A 15,948-nucleotide genomic window follows, 5' to 3' on the forward strand; every position below is an offset into this window, starting at 1 on the left:
TACATCCAGTAGATACCAAGTAGATGTATTAAACCTGTCGCTAACAGCAAAGCTTTAAAATATATTGTAAGTAATATGTAAAGATTAATCCATACTTTATGATCATTAGAATAAATCTTTATCATGACACAGATATGGCTGTGCTCTGGGGTTGGTAGCAATTACAGAAAAAGGAAATGAATACTTTGAGATGAATCAATAGGGGATTTTTCTGAAAACTAAAGAAAGGTTTCCTTTCAACTGAAAATTGCATAAATTTCTTAACAGAATGCAGTAACAGCTTGTGTTAGAGATATGTGCAAATCATCATCAGCAACTATCACTACTGCCTATAGTAATATGAAAAATAAAATCATAGCAGAATCAACAAGCATATACAAAAAGCACTCATCAATGCTGAGGTACAAACCTTAGGCAATAAATCTAACTTCAATCTATCTTTATCTCTGGTGCCCATTCCCTCTAGGAACTCCCTCAAGGGGGTGGCCATGGCAAAGGAGTCTTCATAACTAGTGAATTCCAGTGCCACTTCTTAGCCTTTAGTGCCTCATCTTAACAGGCCACTAGCAGAGGGCAAATTCAGTGCAAATTTGAAGGGTAATACTAGGAAATGAAAACCAAGTAATGTGAACCATATATATATTCTTTCTTTTTTTGTAGGCTGTGATGCTTGGAATTTCTATTTTCAGTTAACTCAAAGGTTTACATGACAGTGTATTCAATTTAACACTCCCATTACTTTGTAAATGTTCAAACCAAAATGTGTTAAAATTGTTTGTATGAAATCCTGCAAAGTTTTGCCCAATTATAATATTCTGGGAGAAAAGTCTTTACTTCTAATAGTCAGCACAAAAGTTGTCACTATACAGAGGTCACAAAAGTCCATCTTATAGTATTATATAGAGTATACAAATACATTAAGATCTCTACACACCAGGAGATCTCACATTACCTTAAAGTGGATGGTGTTCTGGATCTAAGTGTGATCTGTTTGTATTTCTAGGATGTGTCCATAGCGATGGAGCTTAGGCTTGTCGCACTCGTGTCTGTCTGTCTACTTCAACACTGTCTCGAGTCTTGTGATGGCTTGTAGTTCCATCATGCACTGAACACATAGCTACAACTTGCTATGTCAGAAAAGCAACACTTATCAGGCTATACATACAGATCAGCACAAAACCTTACTGATGCAAGCAAAGGCATGCTTCTCATTGCCTAACATCATCATTGATTATAAACCATTATAGCTTTGCTATAACAATACTATCTTAAAAAGAAAATTTTCTACGTTAATCAATAAAAATGGAAAATAATCAATGATCTTACATAAGGGAAGCTCAAAAGCCTGTTATGCCTTCAGATAAAAGAAACATGTCAGAGAATACTTAACATAATGGAAATACACAATTAATTTGTTAAGAATTCTTTAGCAACAAACTGCATTCCTTATTCTTCAAGTCCAAAAATTTAGTCATAAACACTGCAATTCAAGAAAGCAATAAATAAAATAAATGATTCTAAGAACCTTAGACATGCAATATGGCAATGTAGCTGAAGATGCATGGAATGTTAATACTATTCAAAGACAATGTAATCTGAGGCATGAAGCTATTTTCCCTGACCAGTGTATGAACCTGTGTGTGAACACATCCAAGGGAGTCAGTGGAACTGCTTCTCCAAGAGTAATATGTTCTACTCTCTTATTGTCACGCCTAGTAGCTGGACAATACGTAATTACCTATTTGTTCTTTACAAGGGAGATCTACACTTACGAGGCCATACCTTTTGAATTTCCTTCACACTAATACAACGTTTTAAACTTCTGTATGATGTCCAAATTCACTACCTCATAATAAGTTTATTCCATTCATCCACAACAAGCACTTCTATCCCTTCTAACAAATTTCTTGCTTAATTTCCTATAATGGCCTGTTCACTGCCTACATCACTAAGATGGTTTAAAAACTTCCTGTGATCAGGTCATCCTTCAATCTTCCCTCTAACATGGCAGGTAAATTTAAGGCATCCAGCCTCATCATGTAACTCAAATCATGTAATTCAAGTACTCCTTTTGTTGCCCTCTGTTGGATGTCTATCAGTTTTGAATCTAAGTGCTGTGACAAAACATGAGTGGTATATTCTAGTTTTGGCCAAATGCAGGATGAGAATAGCCAGTTGAATATTTTCTTGTCCATATACTTGAATGATAATTCATGCCTTTATTATTCTCCTGATATGGAACACTGTCAACTAACTCCCAAGTCCTTCTCAAAAACATATTCCTGGAGCATATTTCTTGCATTATCTTACTGTGGTCCATACTCACTGCTTTACATTCACTTGGTTAGATTTCATTAACAGCGTACTTGGAACAACTTTGGAAGTCTGTCTAGGTCCCCTTACAAGTTGATGCAATCCTCTTCATTTTTCACTTGCCTCATGACCTTGACATTACCCACATAAATATTCAGGTAGGTGATTAATTCCTCTAGTAAGTCAGTCATATGTGTCAAGCAAAGCAATGGTTCCAGGCAAATCAACCCATTTCGAAAAGGCTTTCCTAACATACATTCTCTGTTTCTTTCCACAAAGATAATCATCTACCCATCAAAGTAGTCTCCCCTTTATTCATACTTGAATTATCAGCCTCCTATGTGTTCTACTGTCAAATGCTTTCTGACAGTCCAGATATAGATAACCCAACTAGCTTTCTTTCTTGTCTAAAATAGAGCTTATTCTCATATATCACAGAGGTTTGTTACACATGACCTACTTTCTCCGAAACCATTTTTTTTCACATAGCTTTCTGATCATCTTTTCCAGCAACTTAAAGACTACACTTGTCAGGGACACCAGTTTCTAGCTTAGCAACTCTTCATGGTCTCCTTTTTTACAAAAAGGTAAGAAGCTTACTCTTTTCCATTCTCTTGGCATTTTACCTGTTTTCTGTGAGATCTTGAAGATAAGTCCAGTGGTTTGTCAAGTGTATTGACATCTACATCTTCTATGGAAAATTTCATTTAGAACAAGAGCTTTACATGAATCATGGCCCTTTATTATTCTCCTTATGTCCTTTCTAGATATCTTAATCTTTTCCAAGATCTCTTTCCCACTCCATCTCACTGGTGTTGGGTCTAATGTGTTCTATTGAAGGCACACTTTTGATTTGGTCATTTAGATCCTTACATATCTAACATCATCCTTTATGACTCTTCCCTAAGCCTGATTAGCTCTTCTTTAATGGACAATTTATTCCTGACGAATCTATGGAAAAGTTTTGGCTTATTTCCTGCCTTGTTCACAATATTCTCTTCAAAGTTTCTCAGTTTCTATGATTGTGTTCTCAAATTTTCCACCCCTTCATTATTCCATAACTCCAATACACACACATAATGTCAACCTTCCATGAAATAAATCCTGAAATCACCTACGATTAAGGAAAGATGGTCAATGATTGGCTAATGTGAATATATATTATATATATGTTAAATACCAGTAAATGGTATATTCTCATTTATTATCATGCTCAGAATATTGCGGCCAACATAGGTTAGGCACCATAAAAAGACAACTACAACTTTCCCAAAATGTACATAAAACAGTCTATGTCAGATCTTACGGACTCATTTGAAAGTAGATCCTGGACATCTACACCAGGCATTAATATACATGGTAAAGTATGTATCTTAACAAAGTCAAACTAACATGGAAGAATGGGAAAATGAAGAAGGATGGCTGTTTTGTCCATCAATCAATGAGCAAGGGTCTTCTTGCAGGACAGTTCATGAAAGAAACTGAAGAAATTAAATTTCCCCACTTCATTACAAACGATTTAATTTCTGACCAACCAACCAAAGAGGACTAGCTAATCCTTTCATATGTTGTATTCTCAGTTTCTACACCTCACCTAATCAGAAGGTTAAGCCCAATGCTTAATTTTCTTACAAATTGGCAAGATATATCTATCAGTCTCTTACTGTATATACCTTTTCCCATAATCACAAAAGGGTGGCATAACAAAATCTTCCTCAAACATTCTAACTTCATAATACACTTACCTTCAAGAGATTCAAAGTGAACACCAACGCTCAAATATTTTCAAAAGAATTCATTATATTAATGTGATAACCACTTTAATGAAGCAAATGCTAACTGCCAACACTAAGAACACTGTATGTGTCAACATAACGATAGTTGCGTCAGCATGTAATCTTGCAGAGGAAAGTAAAACTAAGGAAGCATGTACATGCACAAAAGGGATAACTATAAATGACAGAACAAGGAAAAAGAGCCATGTTTGAGGGAAAGCATGGAGGTCAGAATATGTAGCAGACAATCAATGGTGCTGAAGTATGCTAATGACCAAAGAAAAGTGCTAGCAAGCTCTCAACTTCCAAACTACTGCTTCCATGGATATCAAAGCCAGTATCAGCACTAAATCACAAAATTGATACATATTACTATCAAATACCTGACACTTACAGTTGCTATAACAGAACATTGAAGCAAATTCAAAGGTCATTCATATATGCCTGAAATTACCTATAAAGCTGCAATTAACAGTCTGTTCTCTTTACCTAACAACTAGATGTTAATGTTGGTTCAAGATCTGGCATATAATGGGATGACTGAAAAGTGTCCAAGCTTCAGGAAGAGCTTTTAATTCTAGCTCCCATAATGCTGCTTCAATAGTCATCACCATAATCAAAGGCTAACAGTTGTCATAAACCTTAGGCTAAACAATGGGAAGCTTGTAAAATTCATGAGCCTACATTGCATTTAGAATCTGCACTACAAAGCTTGAGAAGCTTAGATGCCACAGATATCACTAATAAAGGATACTGTTTCTGATAAACTAAAGCTGCATATCATTTCCTTTTCCTCTTTTTCAAGGCTTTACCTTCACTGTTTGACTAATTGGCACAAAAAAATCAGTGTCTATGATCTAAACATCTTCCTTATAAACAAACAAGAAGTTCTACAAAAGTATGCTTCCCTAAATGCAATAAATGAAGCTTACGGGGAGTGTCTGTCTGGTGTCTAAAGCAAAATCAATTGCAAGGCTGGTACTGACTGTTAGTTAGTTAATACATTCAGTGTCCTGACTAAAGGACCGAAGTCATTTCACCTTGGAGCTGCTAAAATTTTTATTTTAGTTATCAGGAGGATGGAATTACTCCACTGAGTTCTATGACTTTCCCTTTGATGGATGCCTAAGTTGCCTTCCTTTAAAAGATGTCTTAAGTGTTGTATGTCTTTGTAATATGTACCTTTGTATTATACGGTCAAACATAACTTACAACGAAAACTTCATTATATGGCTTGATGGTAAAATGTCCTTGCCTAACCAAATATGACCTATCATAAAATCAGAATGTTGTACTTGCAAGAATTACATCACTAATTAATGTAAATGTTCTGCTTGCAAAAGATAAACAGAAGGAAACAATATGCATTCCAAAATATGATTATATGATGGAAAATTGAGCCATACAGAAAGTAAATAGAATCATTTGAAAACATAAAACTATATTACTGTAAGACATACTGTATCTTAAAATTTTGTAAAATCATTGCAACACACTTGCTAATCAAAAGTCAGTTTCTTAACCCAGTATTACTTTATATTGCAATAATTTGAAACACTCTAGAGAAACCATGGAAATTTCAACTTTAAGTAATAGAAAAAGATAAGGAATGGCCAGTAAATCTGCTTTCCTTGAAAGTTTCATGGATTAAATTTTGGTAAATTATGGGGAAAACAAAAAGTCCTACAAGTTTCCATGACAAGATGGCTCAGCAAACTTGCATTATCTATCAGGCTATGCACTGGATATTAAAAGTGAACAGGCCACAAGCAAGTTAGCTACAACACACAAACAATATGTTTGTTAGTACAAAGCTCTAAGCTGCAATAAGTAAGCCTAAGAAAACATTACTTCAAAATCAAAAAGCAAAACTACCAACCTCTACGTCCAACACCGTTGACAAACCATCCATCTTCCTTTCTCAGTGGTTCAAAACGTGAAGACATAACCACAAGGTGTTGCATATCACGCCAGGTCAAGTCGGGGTTTGCTTCTAGAGCTAAGGCACACAACCCAGATGCTAATGGTGCTGAAGCACTTGTACCTGGAAATAACAATCATTTGTATCTTATTAATCTTATGACTGGAACAAGTGCAAGTTCTAGGAATCGAATGTGTTCAGTAATACTTGTGAAAGAAACAACCACAATGCTGTTAAATCAGGCATTTTATGGCATACAGTACTATTTGTTATTACAAGCAGCAAAACATAATAATATTTTTGAATTTAAATCAAAATGTATGTTCTTCAAACTGCTTTAAGAATGAAATAAAATGAATCCTTTTTTTTAAGGGTACCAACTTACAGAACCAGAAAGGTTAGCTAACCAACCCAAAACTGGCTCAGCACAGACCATAATAAAGAGCATCCCACCTACTAAGCCTGGTCACAAGTTCAATTCTGTGTTAGATCAGAGAATAATCTATGTTGTCTGACTTACAGAATGGATTATTAGATTCCTGACCCCACATAATCCACTCTGCAACTTGTTTAATGTCTACAGCAAGAAATATATAGTTAGGATCTTGTTACTAACATTCCTTCCTTTTCTAAACTTTAATTCATCTCTAATCAGTCTAGCTTTTGTCTAAACATGTTACAAAACAAAAGGGGACTTTTTTTTTGTTTTCCATCTGAGTCACCTCAACATCCAGACCAAGCAAGGCTACTTATTTTATAAAAAAAAATTATATAATGTATCATTATTCCAAACATCACTGACTATTTCTGATATAAGAGCACAGAGACATGCAATTGTCAGAGATTCATAAGAAAACACTTAATGGAAAACACTGCTTAATAAGAGAAAAAGCTTAATTGATATGAACTATGAACAAATGAAAGACAATCATGAGACAGGAAGGTGGCTCATTTGGTGAGGTATGGCATGATTATGCACTAATCAAAGTACAGCATAAAGAAAATCAAAATGTTCATAAGAGATAAATACAATAATAAAATTTCCATATCATACAATAATAAAGCCTGAGTTAAATTCTCTGAATAACGTATCTAATAATTTCTCACCTGTGTGCTCAAGTGTGCATATGTGATCAGGTCTAAGGTTGCCATCCATATCAACAGTGGCAACACTTCGATCAAGTCCAGGAGTTCCAGAGCTGTAGGTAGTTGCTAGTGTAGAGGAGCACTCTTCTAGGTACCATGGTTTATAGCTGTGGGAAAAAAATTTCAGCATTACATGAATTGCTATGGAACAACACAGTACTATTTCAGATGCTGTTATTTCCTAGAGAAGATAACAGGCCTACATATTTTGATTCCAAGTCAAAACATCTTGTTAACCATTATGCATGCAAGGGACAATAATACAACTATACAATTATCAAATGGTATTACTGCAAATACTTTCACAAGATTAGGAACAAAATTATTCTTGATACATTGTCAATTCCAGCTTCTATATTGAGACAGATCAGACACGACCTTTTTTCTGACTCATGACAATACTATAACAATAATCAAGATTCCTTTAACTGTTTAACAGAAACAATCTTCAAACAGTTTTCTCTAGTGGTTTTGAAATCATGTAAGTTAATATAAATCTGAAAGTATATAAAAGCAATTCAATCATTTCATAGTATCTGATGTTAATGTTGAAAAATTAATGTACATATATGTTATGGGTAAAATTGAAAGTTGATGGAGAGAGGTGGGTGATTATTGGTGCATATGCACCTGGGCATGAGAAGAAAGATCATGAGAGGCAAGTGTTTTGGGAGCAGCTGAATGAGTGTGTTAGCGGTTTTGATGCACGAGACCGGGTTATAGTGATGGGTGATTTGAATGCAAAGGTGAGTAATGTGGCAGTTGAGGGAATAATTGGTATGCATGGGGTGTTCAGTGTTGTAAATGGAAATGGTGAAGAGCTTGTAGATTTATGTGCTGAAAAAGGACTGATGATTGGGAATACCTGGTTTAAAAAGCGAGATATACATAAGTATACTTATGTAAGTAGGAGAGATGGCCAGAGAGCGTTATTGGATTACGTGTTAATTGACAGGCGTGCGAAAGAGAGACTTTTGGATGTTAATGTGCTGAGAGGTGCAACTGGAGGGATGTCTGATCATTATCTTGTGGAGGCTAAGGTGAAGATTAGTATGGGTTTTCAGAAAAGAGGAGTGAATGTTGGGGTGAAGAAGGTGGTGAGAGTAAGTGAGCTTGGGAAGGAGACCTGTGTGGGGAAGTACCAGGAGAGACTGTGTACAGAATGGAAAAAGGTGAGAACAATGGAAGTAAGGGGAGTGGGGGAGGAATGGGATGTATTTAGGGAATCAGTGATGGATTGCGCAAGGGATGCTTGTGGCATGAGAAGAGTGGGAGGTGGGCTGTTTAGAAAGGGTGGTGAGTGGTGGGATGAAGAAGTAAGAGTATTAGTGAAAGAGAAGAGAGAGGCATTTGGAAGATTTTTGCAGGGAAAAAATGCAATTGAGTGGGAGAAGTATAAAAGAAAGAGACAGGAGGTCAAGAGAAAGGTGCAAGAGGTGAAAAAAGGGCAAATGAGAGTTGGGGTGAGAGACTATCAGTAAATTTTAGGGAGAATAAAAAGATGTTCTGGAAGGAGGTAAATAGGGTGCGTAAGACAAGGGAGCAAATGGGAACTTCAGTGAAGGGCGTAAATGGGGAGGTGATAACAAGTAGTGGTGATGTGAGAAGGAGATGGAATGAGTATTTTGAAGGTTTGTTGAATGTGTCTGATGACAGAGTGGCAGATGTAGGGTGTTTGGGTCGAGGTGGTGTGCAAAGTGAGAGGGTTAGGGAAAATGATTTGGTAAACAGAGAAGAGGTAGTAAAAGCTTTGCGGAAGATGAAAGCCGGCAAGGCAGCAGGTTTGGATGGTATTGCAGTGGAATTTATTAAAAAAGGGGGTGACTGTATTGTTGACTGGTTGGTAAGGTTATTTAATGTATGTATGACTCATGGTGAGGTGCCTGAGGATTGGCGGAATGCGTGCATAGTGCCATTGTACAAAGGCAAAGGGGATAAGAGTGAGTGCTCAAATTACAGAGGTATAAGTTTGTTGAGTATTCCTGGTAAATTATATGGGAGGGTATTGATTGAGAGGGTGAAGGCATGTACAGAGCATCAGATTGGGGAAGAGCAGTGCGGTTTCAGAAGTGGTAGAGGATGTGTGGATCAGGTGTTTGCTTTGAAGAATGTATGTGAGAAATACTTAGAAAAGCAAATGGATTTGTATGTAGCATTTATGGATCTGGAGAAGGCAAATGATAGAGTTGATAGAGATGCTCTGTGGAAGGTATTAAGAATATATGGTGTGGGAGGCAAGTTGTTAGAAGCAGTGAAAAGTTTTTATCGAGGATGTAAGGCATGTGTACGTGTAGGAAGAGAGGAAAGTGATTGGTTCTCAGTGAATGTAGGTTTGCGGCAGGGGTGTGTGATGTCTCCATGGTTGTTTAATTTGTTTATGGATGGGGTTGTTAGGGAGGTAAATGCAAGAGTCCTGGAAAGAGGGGCAAGTATGAAGTCTGTTGGGGATGAGAGAGCTTGGGAAGTGAGTCAGTTGTTGTTCGCTGATGATACAGCGCTGGTGGCTGATTCATGTGAGAAACTGCAGAAGCTGGTGACTGAGTTTGGTAAAGTGTGTGGAAGAAGAAAGTTAAGAGTGAATGTGAATAAGAGCAAGGTTATTAGGTACAGTAGGGTTGAGGGTCAAGTCAATTGGGAGGTGAGTTTGAATGGAGAAAAACTGGAGGAAGTGAAGTGTTTTAGATATCTGGGAGTGGATCTGTCAGCGGATGGAACCATGGAAGCGGAAGTGGATCATCGGGTGGGGGAGGGGGCGAAAATTTTGGGAGCCTTGAAAAATGTGTGGAAGTCGAGAACATTATCTCGGAAAGCAAAAATGGGTATGTTTGAAGGAATAGTGGTTCCAACAATGTTGTATGGTTGCGAGGCGTGGGCTGTGGATGGAGTTGTGCGCAGGAGGATGGATGTGCTGGAAATGAGATGTTTGAGGACAATGTGTGGTGTGAGGTGGTTTGATCGAGTAAGTAACGTAAGGGTAAGAGAGATGTGTGGAAATAAAAAGAGCGTGGTTGAGAGAGCAGAAGAGGGTGTTTTGAAATGGTTTGGGCACATGGAGAGAATGAGTGAGGAAAGATTGACCAAGAGGATATATGTGTCGGAGGTTGAGGGAACGAGGAGAAGAGGGAGACCAAATTGGAGGTGGAAAGATGGAGTGAAAAAGATTTTGTGTGATCGGGGCCTGAACATGCAGGAGGGTGTAAGGAGGGCAAGGAATAGAGTGAATTGGAGCGATGTGGTATACAGGGGTTGACGTGCTGTCAGTGGAGTGAATCAAGGCATGTGAAGCGTCTGGGGTAAACCATGGAAAGCTGTGTAGGTATGTATATTTGCGTGTGTGGACGTGTGTATGTACATGTGTATGGGGAGGGGGGGGGGGTTGGGCCATTTCTTTCGTCTGTTTCCTTGCGCTACCTCGCAAACGCGGGAGACAGCGACAAAGTATAAAAAAAAAAAAAAAATATGTTATGTCTATTCAACATATCAATCAAAAGACCCCATGTAACCATGATGCAACTTCCACACTGAAAACTTACTCTCCACTTACCCTAAACTCACCAAGAAAGACATATACATAACATCACTGCACTGCTTGACCTGTGGTTCTGTTCAGTGGATGTGACCAGTTTCATGAGTGCAGCAGGAGCTCCCAAAAAGAAGATCCATGGACAGAGGCATACGGTGTAAGTGTAATTACTTAATTGTACTCAATGGGGAGGGAGTTCTACACATTTTGGGTCCCATCTCTTGAACTTTGTCTATTGTCATACAACTTTCTAATACTCTATGCTGTCCCCATTCACAATTACATCAATCAGTCTATTCCATTCATCTACTACTTTTATGCATATTTTAGTCTAAAAGTGATTGTTTAATTTTTCCTCATAAGTTTCCTGCTCAATTTCATGCTTTAGCCTTGGGTTATTCTATTTTTTGCACCCACTGAAAAGTATTCATTGTTGACGTCATCAAACTTTAAAGATTGTGATCAAGTCAAACTTTACTCTCCTTTCTTCCATGTTGGACAAATTCATGGCCCATAACATTTCACTGTAACTCAGTTTCTACATCTGGTACCATCTTTGTTGCCATCCTCTAGACCTTCTCTATTAGTTCTTTGTCATTCTTTATATGTAATAAGCAAACTCATAAGCACATTTGGCCAAATGAAAGATGTAAACACTGCTGAATATTTTCTTATCCAAGTGCTTGAAAACTATTCTCATATTTACCAGCAGAGAGTTTGTCTCATTTTACTACTATCTTTGTGTAGGACTCAAAGGGCCACAAATCCCTCTTACACACCTGATGTGAAGGTCTGGAAAGAGAATGGCCACAATTTCAATCCCCAAGTCACTTTCAGACACACATACCTACAGCCCAGTTCTTGTTGGATGATAATTGCACTGAGGCCTTCCTCCGATGCTACCCAACCTCATTATTTTGCATTTGCCAAAACTGAATTTCATCTACCATGTGAGCCCAGCCAGATCCCAGTGATTACTCTTACCCAGTTTGTGTGGGCACCTCTTAAAAGTGTCCTTTATTGAATTTGACATAAGTAAATTTCATTCAACTAAAAGTATCCCTTTCTTAAATCTAATAATAGACACAATTCTTTCTTTATTAACCACTTGTGAAGGACAGAATCAAAGGCTTTCTGGCAATCCAAGATCACAAAATACACCCATCAATCTCTTTTACAAAACTTGGCCAAAGATCACTCCACTGTTTAAGTCCCAAAGATTTCTAATGCATGATCCTTTTCCTTCTGGACCCATACTGCTTCATCATCTCTTTTGAAAATATCCTCCAACATTTTATGAATTGTTCATCACAGATGATGGTGAGTAGTTTAATGTAATATCCCTATCTGCAGTCTTATAAGTATGTATAACATATGCTCTCTTTAACTCCGTTGGAGTTCTCTCTCTAACATCAAGCTGTTAAGAAATGAGTGGTTTTCATGCACTCCTAAAGTACACAAGGCAAGATTTCTGAAGGACCATATGTATTATATAATCAAAATACTTTAAAACCAGATTAAATGTAGCACAGGGATCTTAACTTTTCACAATCATTCCGCCTTCCCATGTCTCCAGCACAGGGATAACGCATCCCTCAAAAGGGGAAACTTTGAAACTTTGAGTTTACCACCTCCTCTGCTTTTTTGACCAGGATTTGAACCTGAGCGGACCATAGGTACATCACGGTCAGGAACCCTAAGTGCTACACCACTAATAACCTACTCCTAATAAGTATATGAAACAGCTTTGAATTTAAGTTTCTCTTTTCTGCATTGTCACAGTAGGATAATCATTTCTCATCCTCTTATACTCCTCAAGAGCTACCTGACTATTGTACCACTTGTACCCTTATGATAACCCCTATCATCTTCACTCTTCTGATATTTCTTGCTGAAGGAAAACTTCTCTAATCCTCTCCCTCTTCTTTCCACTGACATATTCATTCATTCACTATCTACAGAATTTAAAGAACCTTTTGTACATATTGCTCCAACTGTGGAATTCTTCTTCACATCTTAAATTCCTACATTACTTGTTAAGCTCTAAACAGTTACCAGCCCTGTATACATCTTGTGGTTTGGTTTCCTCTCAGATTTCATGCTGTGAATGCACATGGTCACTATTCCACTCAATGTAACCAATGCTCCACAACCCCTCACTCATCATATCTTGCTTCCAGTACCGATCCCTCTCCACAACTGAACCTTCACTACTCACCCTCTCTGTGAGGCTGAGGAGATGGAAAGTGTGAAGATGGAGTTTGTGTAGCCATCACAGTTGCAGTTGTCAGTGTGTCGGCCACCATTACCTGATGCCCATACAAAGATGGAGCCCTTGCCATGCCGACCCTACATACACAAGTATAAAGTTTTGTAAGTTAGTTATATCTAATACTATCCACTAAAAAAACATAAGATATCTGAACATTACTTCAGGCTGATCTCTACTGGAGGTACATACAAAATTGAGTAGTTATGCTTTTGCAGTATTTTGAAATAATTATAGAATCATAATCCACCATGATACTGTCAGTGAAGATTCCTTAAACTCATATTTAGCTGAATCATCTTTGCTTAAATCACAAGATAAAAAGGCAAGACACATACGACAGGGAATGGAGATAGTGCACTGAATCACAATTTGCTGAAGCTATGTCAACATTCATTTAAGTGATCGTAAATTAAGTCAATACCCTAATAACTCCATTGATGAAGGCTCGCTTGGCTAAAGGTCCAGGACCATCAACCGTCTTGCCATCATCCTCAGGGCCCCATGATGCTGAGAAGATATCGATGTGGTCGGGGTTGAGAGAGATGGCACGTGCCTCAACTGCGTCATTCACCGTCCCATCCAACATCCGCACACCTGCAAACCCCAATAAGCCAATCTGATGAAAATGAAAAAATGTTGCAACCATACCAAAGTACAGTAGCTCACTAAAATAAATACTGATTATTGCATGTTAATACATATAACCGACAAAGTTTATGTCAAAACCTTAAATCACCATGAGTGGTTCTGAAGGAAACATGCCATAATACCAAAGTTTTACTGGATTTGATTGAGCTGCAAAGAAAGTAGTCTTAAAAGAACTGAAGAATTGAAGGCTTCATCAAGATGGAACACCCTGAAAAAAAAAAGTAATAAATCATGGAGGACTAGCTAATATTAGGTCCAGAGGTTCAACAACTCCAGTACCCAGTGTCCGATCACTACTTGGAGCTATTCACTCCAGGATACGTGTAAGAGAAAGATTGTGTCTCACTTTCCTGATCAAGATAAAATAAAATGTACACCTGTTTTTCATATGATGAAACTTTCACTTTCATGATCAAGATAAAATAAAATGTACACCTGTTTTCATATGATGAAACTTAGGGAAAAGATTCTAAGTCCATAAAGCCAAAATAAACTTAATCTAACTATGGCAAGGGCAATACCAAATAACAACTGGAAAACAAGTGATTGACTCAACCAGCTTCCTTTCCCACTGTCTAAATCCAGAGCACAACTATCATGGTGGTAACTACATCCCTCATTTCGAAATTGGGGAACACTTCTTTGTGAAGTAGATATATCCAAGTTATACCTAATCCTTTCAAATCCATATCTCTTCTTAATTTTCCTTCAAAACTCTCTGTAATCTTTGATATTTCTCATGAAAACTTGTTCATTCTCTTGACTTTATCAATTAAATGAACATGGAGAAATAACTTTAATATTTCTTGGAAACTCCACATCACTAACTGTTTATGCTTGCACCAAAAATTTATGTCATCTCTTGAGGTTTTGAATGTATTGTAGGAATGGTGTTTCTAAAACCGGGTTGTGGATTCTTATCAATAAAGTAAATTAAATCTGAAGAGATCAATATGAACTATTCGAGGATGACAGCACTGGATATGTACAATCACAGTTCTGCAAAGATACCACTTATGGGTTATTCCTCACCTCAGCACTAGCATATAAAAGTTCCCTTGAAGTTAAATTACAGAATAAAGATCTGTCTGCATGCCTGCACTGCAGTGGTAAGACAGGCCATCTTTAACTGACAAGCTCTATACGAAGATTCATTGGATTTTGATGAAATAAAGTGATGCAGTTCTATTCAGTCTGCATGCCTATTTAACAGGTAACAGATGGCAGTATACAAAAAAAAAAAAAAAACAGTTGCTGAACTAGTGCTCATACCCTCTGGGCCAGCACTGATTAAGCAGCCACAGTAATCACTCTCCAGAGAAGCTGCACAGTGACCATATACACTTCAAAATGGAATAGAGCTCATTCATCTTGGTGGGAGGCTCTTCAGTCTGTCATTCTAACAAAGTTCAGTCGAAGCAGTTACTAATCCACCCAATCTTATTAGGAGAAAACTGCCGGGAGGACTACGAAACTGCAGCCTCTGCATAATTTCTAAGCACAATATAATCAATTGTAGGATCCAGTGTGAACGCCAAAATATTTAGAATAAGTGCTATATCAGAAATCTGCACATTATAAAGCAGTAACAGACAGGCTCTATTCATAGTGAAATCGTTATAAATTGAAGAATTATAAAAAATAATATGATGAATCATAATTTGGTGTTTGGGATTCAACCTGAGTTAAGGCAAAGGAAATTCGAAACGAACTATAAAATGAAATCATTAGCGAAATCCTATTAACTATCAGTTCATCCTTTTATCCAAGAAATTAATTATCATATTTCTGGAATAGAACTATTTTTTCAAATTTCAGAATGCTGTAATTATAGTACATATTATATTATACTTCCCACACACGGTAGCAGCGAAGTGTTGTTCATATCAGCCTTCTATCTTGGCAAAGTTCAGTCAAAAGCAGTTCATCTTATCAACTCCCTCCATCTCACTGGTGGAAATCTCCATGAGGCGAGGTCACTCAAAAACCTTCATCCTTTGCATCGTAACTTCTACAGAATTTCAATGTTAGATAACTATATGGAAGATCTAGTTTGACTCTATGTGGAAGGAATGCTAATGCATCTATAAAAGCCACACAAGAAACTTGCATATTATACAGGATTCATACAGAAAGACTCTGTACCGTATAATTCATCTGAAATCTTTCCAGACTGGAGAATACCCAAATAAAACAATCAGAATTTCCAATTCCCAAGGACGAGGAACACTAACTAATCCACTCATATAATGAACACCTTGCTATTCTCAGGTTTTACAATCAAACTTTGCAAAGTAATGACCAAATGGTTATCAAAAAGCAAGCTATAATGATCATCCCATGAAATCCC

General features: G+C 37.3%; 1 protein-coding gene across 2 annotated transcripts in view; it reads right to left on the bottom strand.

Annotated features, from left to right (window-relative positions):
* Positions 1–15,948, bottom strand: part of LOC139755400 (furin-like protease 2) — a 551,049-nt gene that overhangs the window by 78,349 nt on the left and 456,752 nt on the right. For both annotated transcript variants that reach the window (XM_071673673.1, XM_071673674.1), the window contains exons 6-9: positions 13,372–13,544; positions 12,897–13,027; positions 7,117–7,262; positions 5,968–6,132 (exon numbers count right to left, since the gene is read on the bottom strand). In XM_071673673.1, coding sequence (XP_071529774.1) covers positions 5,968–6,132; positions 7,117–7,262; positions 12,897–13,027; positions 13,372–13,544 — 615 coding nt within the window. The remainder of the gene's footprint in view (positions 1–5,967; positions 6,133–7,116; positions 7,263–12,896; positions 13,028–13,371; positions 13,545–15,948) is intronic.

Source organism: Panulirus ornatus, chromosome 19 (assembly GCF_036320965.1).
Source record: "Panulirus ornatus isolate Po-2019 chromosome 19, ASM3632096v1, whole genome shotgun sequence".
NCBI lineage: Eukaryota > Metazoa > Arthropoda > Malacostraca > Decapoda > Palinuridae > Panulirus > Panulirus ornatus.